The sequence below is a fragment of the Haliotis asinina genome, chromosome 3 (genome assembly GCF_037392515.1).
Source record: "Haliotis asinina isolate JCU_RB_2024 chromosome 3, JCU_Hal_asi_v2, whole genome shotgun sequence".
NCBI classification, from domain to species: Eukaryota; Metazoa; Mollusca; class Gastropoda; order Lepetellida; family Haliotidae; genus Haliotis; species Haliotis asinina.
In genome coordinates this window covers 7,150,788-7,165,013 of record NC_090282.1, presented here as the reverse complement: position 1 = coordinate 7,165,013, position 14,226 = coordinate 7,150,788, and the positions used below count along the sequence as shown (strand labels likewise).

The window sequence follows — 14,226 nt, the reverse complement described above, 5'->3', positions numbered from 1 at the left end:
GAATGTAGATGCAGACAATGGGCGTGTTTACTGGATACCTTGGTGTCGAAGCAAGATGACACCAATGACACGGAATGAATGATCTCCAACGTCGTAGTTGACAACATTCCTGCCACATAAAAGCTGTCCTACACAATCTAGTCCACATCCTGATCCATGAAATTGGACTTGAGCTTAGATGATTGTAAATTCTATGCTATGACATAAGCCTCCCACAATCGTGGTGCTTATATCGTTTCTTGCAACGGAAGACAGGACCAGACAAACGGATGATTCAAATCATAATACATGAAGTATGGTACAAAGGATCCAAGCAAATCAGTCCAGGTAAGCAACCTGATTCTGCTAAATCATAAGTTATACTTTTCTTTTGATGTTGTTTAAAGGTGTAACTGTCTGCTCATAACCGCATTTCTATTTTGAGGACAGACAACACGTGATTGATCGCCATGATGATGGGCAAAATTGACAAGCAAAGAAACCGTGTCAGCCATCCTCTTCATTGTGTCTCCTCTTTCAAGAATCATTTGTTGCTGGGAGAATATGGAAACCATCGTGGGAACCCAATAGTATACATGAAGTAAACATGAAGAAGATTTAGGCATCAATCACTTGAATAACACCTTCACAAGTATGTGTGACAATACGGGTTGAAGCTGATTGCTATGAAGTCATGGACAGTCTCCAATGAGGATACAACGTATCTTACTGTACAGAGAACAAAAACAAACCGCACATGTACATGCATATATTTTCAACACTTATCCACTTATCACAGTGTTTTAAAAGGGCTCACATATAGAACTTACTAATACTGATATCAATGCTTTCAGTTCTACCACATCCACACCCAACTATTACCCTCTCTATCCTCCCTCAACACACCGCAATCTCCCAATCAGCTTTCCTCCAACATCCTCCCAGAAAACCCTATTCCCCTCACATCCTGAACCCCGTCCACCCACCAATCTCATCCCTAATCTCAGGCGCATAAACGACCACTACTTCTTGGGCCCTTCCATAGCCATCTTGGCTATGCTTCCTCCAGTTCCAAAAGAACTCCATTACAGTCTTTTGGGTGTAGAAATACGACTGGTTTTCCATGAGCTCCAATTTTAGCATCTTCTGTCAAACAGCGAATATTTCTTGACCTCAAGTCCTTCATTGCTTCTTTAATATTGTCAACCTGAAAATGTCAATACAAAAAGTAAATTCTAAAAGGGTGCCAATAATTGGTTAAAACTACTCACTGTATTCTTATTCTTGACTTACATCTTGGAAAGAATATCCCTTGAATGTGAGTTCATTTGTTTCTTTCAGTCATGAAACAATGATGTATAAGCTTGTACCTACAACACAAGTCACTAGGAGTTCTTACAAGAGCTGTTCAGATGAGCTTCTGAATACATTAAAACACAGCCGGTGAGCATATTGAAAATCACATACACAAACCTGAGGGTTTGGAAGTGACCTCAGATATAGTCTTATTGAATGATATACAACAGGCAGAGATCAAGGAACAATCAAATTTCAGCAAAAATATAACCTTGTCCTATTACTTTTTTCTGAAATATTTTTAACTTGCAATCAAGACAAACACCAAATTTGACTGTTCATTTACCTATTTTATTCTGTCATCAGTCTCCCTGGCAGATAACTATCATGCTATAAAAAAATCAATCTTTCGCCACTTTGTAAATGATGACAAAAATATTGAAATACCTTAAAATGTATATGACTCTTAGTGGAACAGGTAAGATGCAAAAACACAGGGCAATTGTTTGACACAAGCATGAAGCATCCCAATTGTAAAATGGTTCTGTAGCTCACATGATTTTTACAACTGTGTTGGTCAAAAGTCATACAACTACACGTCAACAAGTACATAAATTAAAAATCCCAGGTGTTTCCAGACAAAACATCATCCTGTCGGTGATGTAACAATGAGATTGTTTTTGTTTTTGCTTGTAGTTATAAAACTAATTAAAATGAAAGTTTGAATTTTTAATTTTAATTTTAGAAAATGGGAAACTTCAGTATTTTCTTTTCACCAAAGAACAGAAAAATATTTATCAAATCATACAAAAATTGTTTCTTTATGACGAAACTATTAGACTGGTTACCACTTGACATGATGTGCCTGAAGTTGACAATGGCTGTTAATTGTAGTTGTGTGCTGAGTAATTTGGTGAACACATTTTGAATTCGTGAGCGTGTCATTTTAAGGTATATAAACCAGTTGAAAATTATTAAAATGTAAATATTTTATATATTTAAATACTTACCTTACCATAGGGCTTATGTATATTACCTCAAGCATCACTTAGAAGAGATCAGACAGTCGTTGATACGCCTTTCTACCGAATGGCTACCTCATGTATCGACGAGTGTATAGGAACGGAAGTGACGCGATCTCACTATCCGCGCATGCATTCAGTAGAATGGCATCTGATCTCTTCTAAGTGATGCTTGAGGTAATATGGATAAGCCCTATTGTAGGGTAAGTTAAAAATTTACTAATTTAGAAAGCTAAGAATTAATGCATCCAGTACATAATTCAAATGACAATTGAATAATTATAAGTTTTATTTATGGATCTCACTATGCTGCTCTCCTGTCAAATGGGTTCGACAGTAGCAAGAGAGAGGATTGTAAGAAGTCATGATTTCACACAAAAATATCAAATGTTTCTGACAAAAATAGTGTTGATGACACCATACAGGTGAAAATGTTGCCCTCTCTGAATGGGTTTCAATGATGAGCCATACCATTCACGCTGCACTGCATGGTAGTGTTGTGATGACACAGTTCCTATTTATATATTGCCTGTCAATTCTCACAACAATGACTCGGCATCCGCCTTATTGCAAAAACTGCTTCTATGTTCCTATTGCGTACACATTTGGCCAGTATAGAGTGAGCAATGCAATAGTTGAAATCACCAGAATGTTAAATTCAGCTGGTTTCTATATACTTAATAGTGGCCTATTAATAGCTAAATATGGTCCAGACAAACCAGCTATTGTTTTAATGAGCAATGTCACATCAGCTGCAGATTGCTGGGGACAAATTCTAACTGGAGAATCCAACATGTCAGCAAGGTCTCAGATGAGCTGTCTGGGAACACATCACTTGTAGTTACATGACAGTATGTCAGCCTCAGCTTAATACGATTTTCTTCCACATAAACTGAAAATTATCCTGCAGGTGCAGACCTCAGCATAATACAAATATATTAATAACGATATTGTGTAGATCAGTCATGGTACAGATGCATAAGAATTCTATGGAGATGGCATATATTGATCCATGTAGGACACTGATGGTGAAGGGTCGATGTGCTTGCTCTCCAGAATATTGTAGACTTTACATGGTAAGATTGCCAGAGAGATGTCAGTTGAAAATGATCAGTGGTCTTCTTTAAATATATGGTAGCTTGTGTTTCAGCCATGTTCACATGTTGCCACAAGTTGCCCAAACAGTTAAATCTTCACTTGTATCATCATTTTATCATTACTGATCATTACTGTTGATTTCATTTATTTCAGTTTTATTGGCTCAATGGGTCGAGGAAATATAAAACCTAGTCAATAATATATCCACCGCTTGTCCTTTCTGTATATCAACGAAATTATACAATACTGAGTAATGGTTAAAGATTTATCTCTATTTCAAACTTTTGAATGTTATATTTCAATTTTCATGCCAACCTTAAGTAGAAGAAAAAGTCATCAATATCCCTTACAATGGCAAAATACTCCTAATGAATGTGTCACACAGCTGCAACCATGTCAAATGTTTTGGTGTGTATATAGCAGTGAGAGAGTTTAGTTTTATGCCATACTCAGCAGTATACAGAGCTATAAACAACAGAATATGGACCAGATACTCCAGTGATCAACAGCATGAGCATCAGTCTACAGAAATGGGATACAATGATATGTGTCAATCAAGTCTGTGACTATGTGATATGTTTTATTCAGAAATCCAAAACTACTACAGACCACCAGTGCACCACAAGAACTATTTGTGTGTGAAGTTTGGTGATGAATATTCAATGGTTTCAAAGATCTGCTCCAGAAAAGAGCCCTTCCACCAATTTCAGTCAAATCAAACTTGTTGCAACAGAAATATTTTATTAGAATTAAAATAGCAAAAGGCACCAGTACACCACAAGACCTATCCATGTGCCAATTTTGGAGAAGAAATAATGTAAATCAAAAAATTTTAGTGTCATGATATTTTTGCGAGTGGCAACCAACAGACGTTTTTACGTCACAATATTTTTGCGACTTGCCTAATTCTCAAAACATAGTTTAGTTTGACAGTTTCAAAGCTTACTTGCATCTGAAAGTCTTATCTGAAGTAAATCCAATCACATATTAAAGTTTGCAGCCAATCTTGAACACCATTTAATGATTTACAGTAATTAATGTTTTTGATGATCTGCCCTGGGAAAAAAAGCACTAACATAAATTTCTGGGACAAGATGACATCCTCATAGCCACAGCCTAAGTCGCGTTTCCATGGAAACCGCAAAAAAATACACCACATACACAAATACACTAAACTCCACAAGGTACATCTTGAGATTATGCTTGACATCTGTATCTAGTTTGATAAAGCTAGCAAGAATAGTCTGCTCTGGACAAGATGACATCCTCATAGTCACAGCTTAAGTCACGTTTCCATGAAAACAGGAAAAAATAAAATTCATATCTGGGTCTAATTAGACCCAAAAGGCACATCTACAGATCATGGTTGACATGTGTACCAAGTTTGGATAAGCTATAACGAATAGATGCAAGGGGGATAAGAAGAGGGGAGGTAACTGCTAATTGTGGTGTTCAAATCACCAGGTGCTTTGAGTTGCATCCAAATGTTGAAGTCAGGGAAGGATGGTTAAAGGTCTGACGTAATGGTAAGGCAAATTTATGTAACGTTTACCATTAACTAAAGTCCTTTAGGGGCCTACTTGGGGAAACCAGGCTAACAAAGGCCACATGTGTAAGAACCCTGCTGTCTGTTACCTCTATGCAGATATGGTGCATCCCTCCAGCTTTGTTCTTGTCCAGGAAGTTCTGTATTGGGTTCTTGTCTCCCAATGGGTGCAGCAACTAACAACATGACATACAGGCAGTATCAGTACCAGACTGTCACAGGTAAAGAGGCTCACCTTCCACAAAAGATTACATCATCAAGTGACAATGTGATAAATTCAGGAGAGTGGCTTCACAGAGGGCTTCACTCTATGATGAGAGCCCACTGTAACTACAACCCTACCCCACTGACCCTCAAGATCATGTAGCATGTGACATGAATATAGACAATGACATGTAAAGGGACAATAAGCACCACTGACAGAAGCTCCCCTTGACCAGGCCAACCTTAAAATATCTCTAAAACTAATCCTGTTTCTTACTTGTTACAGTAGGACAATCTCAGCAATATTCAAGCAGCAGCCTGTAAATAATTGAGTCTGGACTAGACAATCTAGTGATCAACAGCATTGACCTATGCAATCGAAGCCTGACCATTCAGTCCTATGAGTTGCCTCTTAAAACAAACATTGCTGAAGGCCAGTCTTAAACCACATCTACATTGGCCACGAAAAGAAACTGTACATTGTCAAAATATTATCCCAGTTGATAAGCATGATAACAATAGTCAAATGTACATATAAAGTTTTACTGGAGGGAACATAAGACCATAAGTCGGGAGAATTTCAATTCAAGCACAATGATGTCATGGGTCCTGGTGGATGAGGAAGACAGTGTAGATGTCGATACATCTCGGCCCAAACATGCTCGGGCAGAGATCTGGTGAATTTGCAGGCCAACTCAGTAAGTCAATGTTGTGGTGTTGCAAGAAATCCACAGCAACCCTTGCCGTATGAGGGCAGGCATTGTCCTGTTGGAATGTTAACCCTGGGCCATGATGTTGCCACACAGAGGTCGAAGAATCTGATCCCTGTAGCCCACACCAGTTAAGTTGCCCTGACATGCTTTGTCCTTGGGCATGCTTTTATTCAGCCCCAAATCATCACAGAACCATCACGACCACCAAAGCGATTCCTCTCCAAGACACAGGCCTATGTATAACGTCTATAGGCAGCTTGACACACATCACTATGGAATATGTTAAGTCTGGACTCATCTGTAAAAACAACATTTCTATACCAAAACAAGGGTCTGCAGACACTATTTTGGCACCACATTCGGCGAGTTTGTCGATGACATTGTGTCATATGGTGGGACGTCTGATCCTGTGATGACGTAAACCTTGTTGAACTGTGTTGGGTGAATACGGCAAAGTCCTGGAATGGTCTTGGCAGTCATCACTGCAGTCTGAAACCTGTGGCGAAGATGGGTCACCCTTATCCATCTGTCCTGTCTTGGCGTTGTTAGATGTGGACATAGACAATGTGGCCAATTGATGACGTCATCTGTGTTCTGGTAGTGTCTCAAAGTGCAGAAATGGTGTTCCGGTGGCAGCTGGAATGTGCCTCCACTGGTCGATGAGATGTTACCCCATGGACCATCCCAATGGCCTCATGACATTGTGCAGACGGTAGCCTTGGCATACTATGCGTTTCAACAGCCGTTTAATTGTTTGAACGATCGCAGAGGTTGAGCTTTTCAAAGTGACAGTATTGAGTGGCATTCATTTGCTCTGTTTCTCTTTCCCGGAATGCATGTACAAACAACGTATTGCACGTCTCAAGGACAACACCACTGACATCATAGAATGTGGCTCGTGCATGTGTGTTGGATACATGTCACTAATCTCTGAGTTTAAATCTGTATGTGTCTACACAGGTTTGATAAGTTTGGATTTTAGATTTTTGTATGCACAGTTTCTTGATGTGCCTAGAATACATGGCAGAGACAAGAATGGGTTGCTGAAGGTCAATCTTAAATCTTAACCCAGATGTTCACGCTGCAGTACAACCAGGTTACCAAGTCTGAACTCCCACCCGTCAAGAGTCCCATGCTGGCATGCGCAGCTAGGAACCTACTGTGGAATATTCATGGAGCTAGTGCTGATGTCACTGAATCTGATGTCAAAAATAAAATACACAATATTGTGCCTCAGACAAACTGTGAGGTAAGAAGACTTAAAGGTTGAATTCAAACTAACAAACCTCTATCTTGGTCTCCCCAAGTTCCACAAACACTGTGCTGACGCCATGGTCTGGCAGAGCCTGTAGCAGAAACAGATAGTTACATCAGTGCTCCTGATATCAACAGTACAACAGCTACATTTCATCATCTTAACCTGGTGTTTCGTTGTCCATTTCTAAATGCATTTGGAAAGGCAGAAGAATGGCATAAACTGATAATTATAAATCTGATATTTAATGTACACTGAAGAGTGGAAAAGAATTTTAATAATGCATTCTTCAGTTAACATAAAAAACAGTACAAACTGTTAGACGACAAATGTGCTCACACATATTGAAACAGTTGAACAAATTGAGAACATAAAACTGCCTTGTTTGGTCACTCAAGAGAGAGGAAACACAATGGGAATGCTCATCACACAATAAGGCAGTCAATAAGATTCTGATAGGCTGAAGCACCACAGGACCATGACATTGCTGTTTCTCATTCCACTCACCATACCAGCACGCATCACTGATGTCAAGGAGACTCCAAGGTCATATTTACTGTGCCCTCCACAATATTTAACAATTTTCTTTATAAACCTTGTACAACAGTGGGTCACACAGTATGCATGAAGAGTCTCTCGGTATGCATGGTATACATGATAGGTCAGAGATTATCAACAATAAGACACATATGGTCTGCATGGTATGTCACATGGTTTGCACTAGAAGTCCCTGGGTACGCATGATGATGAGTGCTGAATCTGTAAAACTACATGAATTGCAGCATGCATGTTATATATTTAATAGGCAATTCACAAGAAACATTTTCAGGATTAAGTATATGGCATCAGCTATCCATATCAAATGATCTATGAACAAAACATAAAAACATTGCTGTGATCAAATACTGAAGTTACACAATTCGAATCTCCTTTCAGGCTTTCTCTCATCCCTAAGACATACAGACATTGTTTTCTATTGAAAAGGACACAATTAAAAAATGAGGAAAAACACAAAGCTAGCTGATAACAGAAAGTACCAAGGGAACAATTTCCATTACAAGGAGTCTTTTTGACTGTTTCGGTACCAGTGCCTCTTTTAGCATGATAAGATTAGACTTGCACAACCATTCCCTCACTGCTCATCACGTGAATACAGAACCGATGTCTGTAAAATCACTAAAGTATGGACATACAACAGTTTTGGACGACACGTTTATGTAAAGATCATATGAAAGACCATTTAGATGCATAAATGCACTTATGTGCACTTAAGCATGATTATGTGCAGAAGGCATGCCTTTAACAATTTTCACTCAACTTGTCTGTACCCTGTCCAACCAGATTTTGCCAATCACTGATGAGAATCTTGTACAGACCTAACTTTGTAAAGCTAACTATCACCCAAACCAACAATAATCAGGAAAATAATTGGTATAAAGTGTGTATCCTAATTGCGCTAACCAGTCCACCAAAACAAACTATATCAAAACTGATTTTGTGTTCACAGGACATTCCGACTTCATGGCTGCTGTTATACAGAGGTATTATGCAGGATCCAGAGCAAAAAAAATGAACAGGACTTTTACTGAAAAAGCCAATGCTGGGAAAGTAGATATTGCAATGCATCTAGTTCTACATCTGATATGTACCTGCTTGTCACTGACTCTAGCTCCCAGTACATCTCGGTATAGACTGGTGGCTTTCTCCAGATCAGGTACAGCTATGGCGATGTGGCTCACCTTGCCAATTTTCCAGGCCTGTAATTTAAATCATGTCACAGAAAACTGAACTATCTCTGGAACTGGAAATATTATTCTTTGATTGTGTCAATAGTTTGTATCACTTAATGTAACGTAAATGCTGGTCACATAACGTCTGGAAAATGCACAGAGAACTGAACTATCTCTGGAACAGGAAATATTATTCATTAATTGTGTCATTAGTTTTTACCTCTTAATGTAACATAAATGCTGGTCACATTAAATGATTTTACAAAACATCTGGAAAATGCTCAAAGGTGATCTGATCATGTAAGTCTCTCCTTGACCAGTACTTTAGTGACGTTGACAGATTTAAAGTGCGATGTCTTCCGCTCACTCCCAATAACCTATACAGCTCCATACAGCAAAGCTGACAACAAAAGCGCTTGAAAGAATAACTGGCTAATTAGGTACTAGTTAGGAGAAAGCTGAAGAGAATGATGCTGTGTTTTTCACAAGGATGAGATACAGAATCCAGTGTATATAAAAAACTAGATTGACTAGACTGACCGAGTGAGCACATCTGCCAGATGGTCATATCCTAGATAGCCTATCGATTTACCGGTTTGTTATTGGATAAATCAACTAATTTTGATAAATATTTCTCATATTATCTTGACCTAAATTTCAGCGAGTACATGCCCTTAAATGTGAGCAACTAATTCCACTTGCATATTTATCCTATAAGTCCTGTCACTGAAACCCACTGGATAGCTGGTGATCAAGTAACTGTCTGTATAAAACTGTACTGTCTGGCACATCACTCTTTCAGATGTAGTAATATCTGTGTAGCGTGAGAAAGAAGACAACATGCAAAGCACACTAAAGACACTGCATGAGGCATGCGTTATTTCAGAATGTGTGCGTTTACTTACAAACAAGACAAAAATATGCTCACTGAAGCAAAAACATCAGCTATTGGTTATTGGTTAACACCTATGTTTCACAGTGGTTGACCTACCTGCTGCCCATTTATAATTTTTTACAAACACAGTTGTAATTTTGAAAGTGACAGTGGAGTTAATCGTGGGTTACCCATTACAGGAGATAATGCTAGCAGAACTAGTACTAGACGTATCATAATGAACGCACACAAACTACACAGCACCACAATATTCCTTTGGGCATGTGCTGCACAACAAAAACGAAATTTTGTCAGCACACATCAACGTTCCACAACAATATACCTGTACAGGTGGAGATGATTTCAGTGACCTGCTGCAAGACTGCGCCTGAAATATAATGTAAACTTTAAGTATGCAACAGCTGCTTCCCATTATCACGAACTTACATGAACATACGTTGATTCAATGGACATTTGATACTGTATAATTCCGTTGGAAACTTTTTCAGTTTCAAGCGTGTGATAGCAATCATGATGTCTCGCAGATATACTTACAATCATCATTGATAATGACACATTCTGCGCACATCATAGTACACCTCAAAGGCAGCACCAGACCGACAACTGCACAACTCCACATTGACCATAAGCCGTGACGACAAGGCAAGCTTGGCTCGTTGTTTCCACTTTCGTAAAAATTCATATGCTGCCTTTGGTGGAAAGAGCTATTAATGAATCAGACATCTGCTAGTGAGACGTGTGGGTACAACACTCACCACCGATTTGGAAAGAAGTGACAGGCCTCTGGCTGCAACGAACGACATCTTAAAAAAACTGTTCCCGAAACCACAGTTATGGAAGTAGCTGAATCGAAGAGTTACGTCCCTTTCACGCAACAGTCGTTTTGAGAAGAAGAGTGAGATTTTACGAATCTTTACGCGATATATTGCCTCTCTATTTTAGTCTGTTGACATGAATGTTTTTGTTTCACGTGTTTGCAGAATGCTTCTATCACCCGACTTTCAGCCATCCATATTGATACATGCAAACTTGCTGCATGTACAGGCATGTGCCAGCTCTATTGGGACATTTGACGTAATTTCCATAGACCTACATGTTAAGTCTTTGAAGGGCAGTTAGAAGTGAAATACATAAGAATGAAGATTTTTATGGACATCAACTTCTTTATTATGAGAACACAACGTTTCGGAGATAATGTGTACTCCTTCATCCACCTATTTCTGTTACCTAACCGTATACGTTATAGTGAATATGTAAAACCAAGGATTATGTATAATCCCTGAAATCTTCAGTGATTATGTACTTTATAATGTCTGATTCACTCAGTGATTATACTGAAATTTTCAGGGATCACACATAATCATTTAAAAAGACTAGAATTTTAGACATATTCCCTGAAATAACTTATTGTGTAGTTTGAGGCATATTTCTTCAAAACAGATGTGGAACTAGATTTTTGTATTAAGTGGGATATGGACGTTACTTTCCTATAATGGTTTCTTTATTCAACATAAAAGATTTTTACATGTTTGGTGTACACAAAGCAATTATGATGAATATGTTTGGAAAACATCAATTCAGTTTTTAGTCTGACACGACAATGAAGAGTGGCACCTTGTATTACACTTTACACCAGCCTTGTAGCACTTCCAACTATTTGTTCGGCACCTGTGAGAGTCTACTGCTCTAGGATCTAGGTTCTAGGCAGCTCGTGGGTCTATAAGCGCTGCTACAACAGGTGGGCCTGGCCTCCGTGCCTCAAGCGATCGTAGCGCTAGGACGGTCGTAAGTCTATGTTAACTAATTGGAGTTATGATTGCTTTGTGGAACGGGACCCTAGTTCTTGCATACCTGCTTCTGCTCGCATATCCGCAACCACAGGTGGATGTGGATCTGCCGTATCTCCAAGGTATAACATCAGGGTCTGGATTTGGCTTGACTGCCTCTGTTGAGGGATCTAGAACAGCTACATTACTGGTGGCACACTCAATGCTAGCTGGTCTGGAAAAGTTGTCATGGCTATTGATGCTTTGTCAATAAGATGGATGATCTAAGCTAGATACTAACTGATTCCACACCTTTTTAAAATAAAATATTCTTCAAGTGAGTGAGTGAGTTAAATTTTATCGTCACATCGGCAATATTGCAGCCATATCGTGACGGGAACAAGTAAGAATGACATTGTAGAATGAAAGAATATAAGAAACTAAAACCCTGTTGACGAAGAACAGTAAGACCACTAGTATATATCACAGATATCCAACTAAGACTAGTAAGTAGTTATAAAACAGTTTCATTATAGAGGACAATACACCATAAAAATGGACTATAGATTGCCAACAACTGAAGGTAGATCACCACACTAGGGGCCATGGGGACTTGCATTACTTTAGCTACCTGCATGGTTCCTAGCTGGATTTACACCGTCCCCTCAGTTGTTAGCAATTTAGGCATGTCTAGCCATGCATTTAAAAGGACACATATATTACGATTAAAATAGCAGAGAGTTTGAATTTACTTTGAATGTTTGTGGACTTAAGTACCCTCTCAGGAGGACAATAATTTTACACTACTTTAACCCCCCTCGAGGATACAGCCACTAACAATCTTTGTTATCAATTTAAACTTCCAATCATAAAATATTTATCTATTTACAAATCCGTTAGCAAATCCAATTCTTTTAAAAATGCAAAAATTAAACAACAACTTATGTTACTAAAAGATCTTTCATAGTTGGTGATTTGAAATATTTAACCCTTGTGATGGAATAATATTCGACACAGTCAAGCAAGACATGCTTGACTGTGATTATTTCATCACAAGGGATACAAAATGGAGGATCCTCACCTTTCAATAAATATTCATGTGTATATCTCGTATGGCCAATACGACATCGCCGCATGATGACCTCTTCAAACCTTGACTGGGAACCCAAATAGGTATAACCAATATAAGGTTTTATTGCATGTAATTTATTAATGCCCACGTGGGTGTCCCACTTCTTCTGCATCAGATCATGGATATAAGATCTAATGGAGGCTTTATAATCAGTGTATGGAATAAGAAGTGGTGTCACAGATTTGTTGAGAGCTGCCTTGGCAGCAAGATCAGCCATTGTGTTCCTGGAAATGCCTACGTGGCTGGGTAACCAACAAAAGACGATGTCGTATTGGCCAGTAGCAAGATCATTATGCAATTCAATAATTTCAATTAAAAGTGGATGTTTGCAACAAATATTTTGAAGAGCCTGAAGGCAAGAAAGTGAATCTAAATAGATTATAAACTGTTTATGTTTATAGTGTCTTTTAATATACTTAAGAGCCATTAAGATGGCGTTAGCTTCAGCAGTAAAAATAGAGCTGTTATCTGGCAATCTAGAAGATATTGTTCTGGATCCAGTGACAGTGGCACAAGCAACTGCGCCACCGTCCTTGGACCCATCTGTAAATAAGGATTTATATGCCTTATATTTAGTATGTAATTGATTAAATTCTTGTTTTTATTGTAGTTCATTAGTGTCTGATGTTTTAAATGTGGTCAATGTTAGGTCCACTTGGGGCCTAACCAACTGCCAAGGATGAGAGGAAAGAAGGTGGGAAGGAGCTATAGTATCCAGATCAATACCGGCAGCAAGGATAAGTCGTTTTATTCTTAAACCAAGAGGTGGAACAAGAGATTTCTTATTGCATAAATCCTCATAGAGAAGATTGAAAACACAGCTATATGCAGGGTTTGACTTATTGGAGTGTAGTTTTGTTATATACTGTAAGGCTAATTTTATACGTCGCTGCTCAAGAGATGGTTCATCAGCCTCGACATACAGGCTGTCAACAGGTGTAGTACGAAAGGAGCCAAGACAAAGTCTTAGACCTTGATGATGGACAGAATCTAATAATTTTAAGTTGCTCTTGCAGGCTCCACCATATACAATTGAGCCATAATCAAGCTTCGAACGGATAAGTGATCTATATAGATGTAGAAGGGTAGCTTGATCACCTCCCCACTTTGAATTAGACACGACCTTCAATAAGTCGAGTGCCCTCAGGCATTTAGTTTTGAGGGATTTAATATACCGCAACAAAGTTAAATGTGAGTCAGACCTAAGAACTTGGCCTCCTTAACAACTCTGATGGGAGTGCCATTTAAGAAGAGTTCTGGGTCCTTGTGTGGTTTATATTTGCGGCAGAAATGTATACAATTAGTTTTTGGTTTAGAAAATTTAAAGCCGTTTTCAAGACACCATTTGTTTATTTTGTTTAAGCACAGTTGCAATTGCCGTTCAATAGTATGCATATTTTTCCCACGACAAGAAATATTAAAATCATCCACAAAAAGTGAACCATCAACTGAATCATTTAAAACTTTAGCTAAACTATTAATCTTGATACTAAATAAAGTTACAGACACAATACTGCCTTGTGGGACACCCTGATCCTGTTGGTAATGATCAGATAGGGTAGAATCCACTCGGACTTGAAACTGCCTGTC

The 14,226-nt window shown here is 38.6% G+C and overlaps 1 protein-coding gene across 2 annotated transcripts; it reads right to left on the bottom strand.

Moving 5' to 3' along the window:
- Positions 1 to 733: 733 nt before the first annotated feature.
- Positions 734 to 10,596, bottom strand: LOC137279179 (methylmalonyl-CoA epimerase, mitochondrial-like). Of its 2 annotated transcripts, none has more exons than XM_067811667.1 (6): positions 10,494 to 10,596; positions 10,061 to 10,105; positions 8,763 to 8,870; positions 7,145 to 7,204; positions 5,031 to 5,117; positions 734 to 1,186 (listed from the first exon to the last, which is right to left on the bottom strand). In XM_067811667.1, exons 1-6 carry the CDS (start codon positions 10,539 to 10,541, stop codon positions 1,034 to 1,036), a joined length of 501 nt encoding a protein of 166 aa, XP_067667768.1. In that variant the 5' UTR covers positions 10,542 to 10,596; the 3' UTR covers positions 734 to 1,033. The 2 variants fall into 2 exon arrangements, with proteins under 2 accessions (XP_067667768.1, XP_067667769.1); XM_067811668.1 differs by lacking the exon at positions 10,494 to 10,596 and adding an exon at positions 10,273 to 10,377.
- Positions 10,597 to 14,226: the final 3,630 nt, after the last annotated feature.

Excerpts from the sequence above, each read along its gene's own strand:
- LOC137279179 (XM_067811667.1), bottom strand. The coding sequence starts at position 10,541 with ATGTCGTTCGTTGCAGCCAGAGGCCTGTCACTTCTTTCCAAATCGGTG. Across the intron at positions 5,118-7,144 it reads TTGGGGAGACCAAGATAGAG|TTGCTGCACCCATTGGGAGA; the intron begins GTTTGTTAGTTT and ends TCATGTTGTTAG. Across the intron at positions 1,187-5,030 it reads TGCACCATATCTGCATAGAG|GTTGACAATATTAAAGAAGC; the intron begins GTAACAGACAGC and ends TGACATTTTCAG.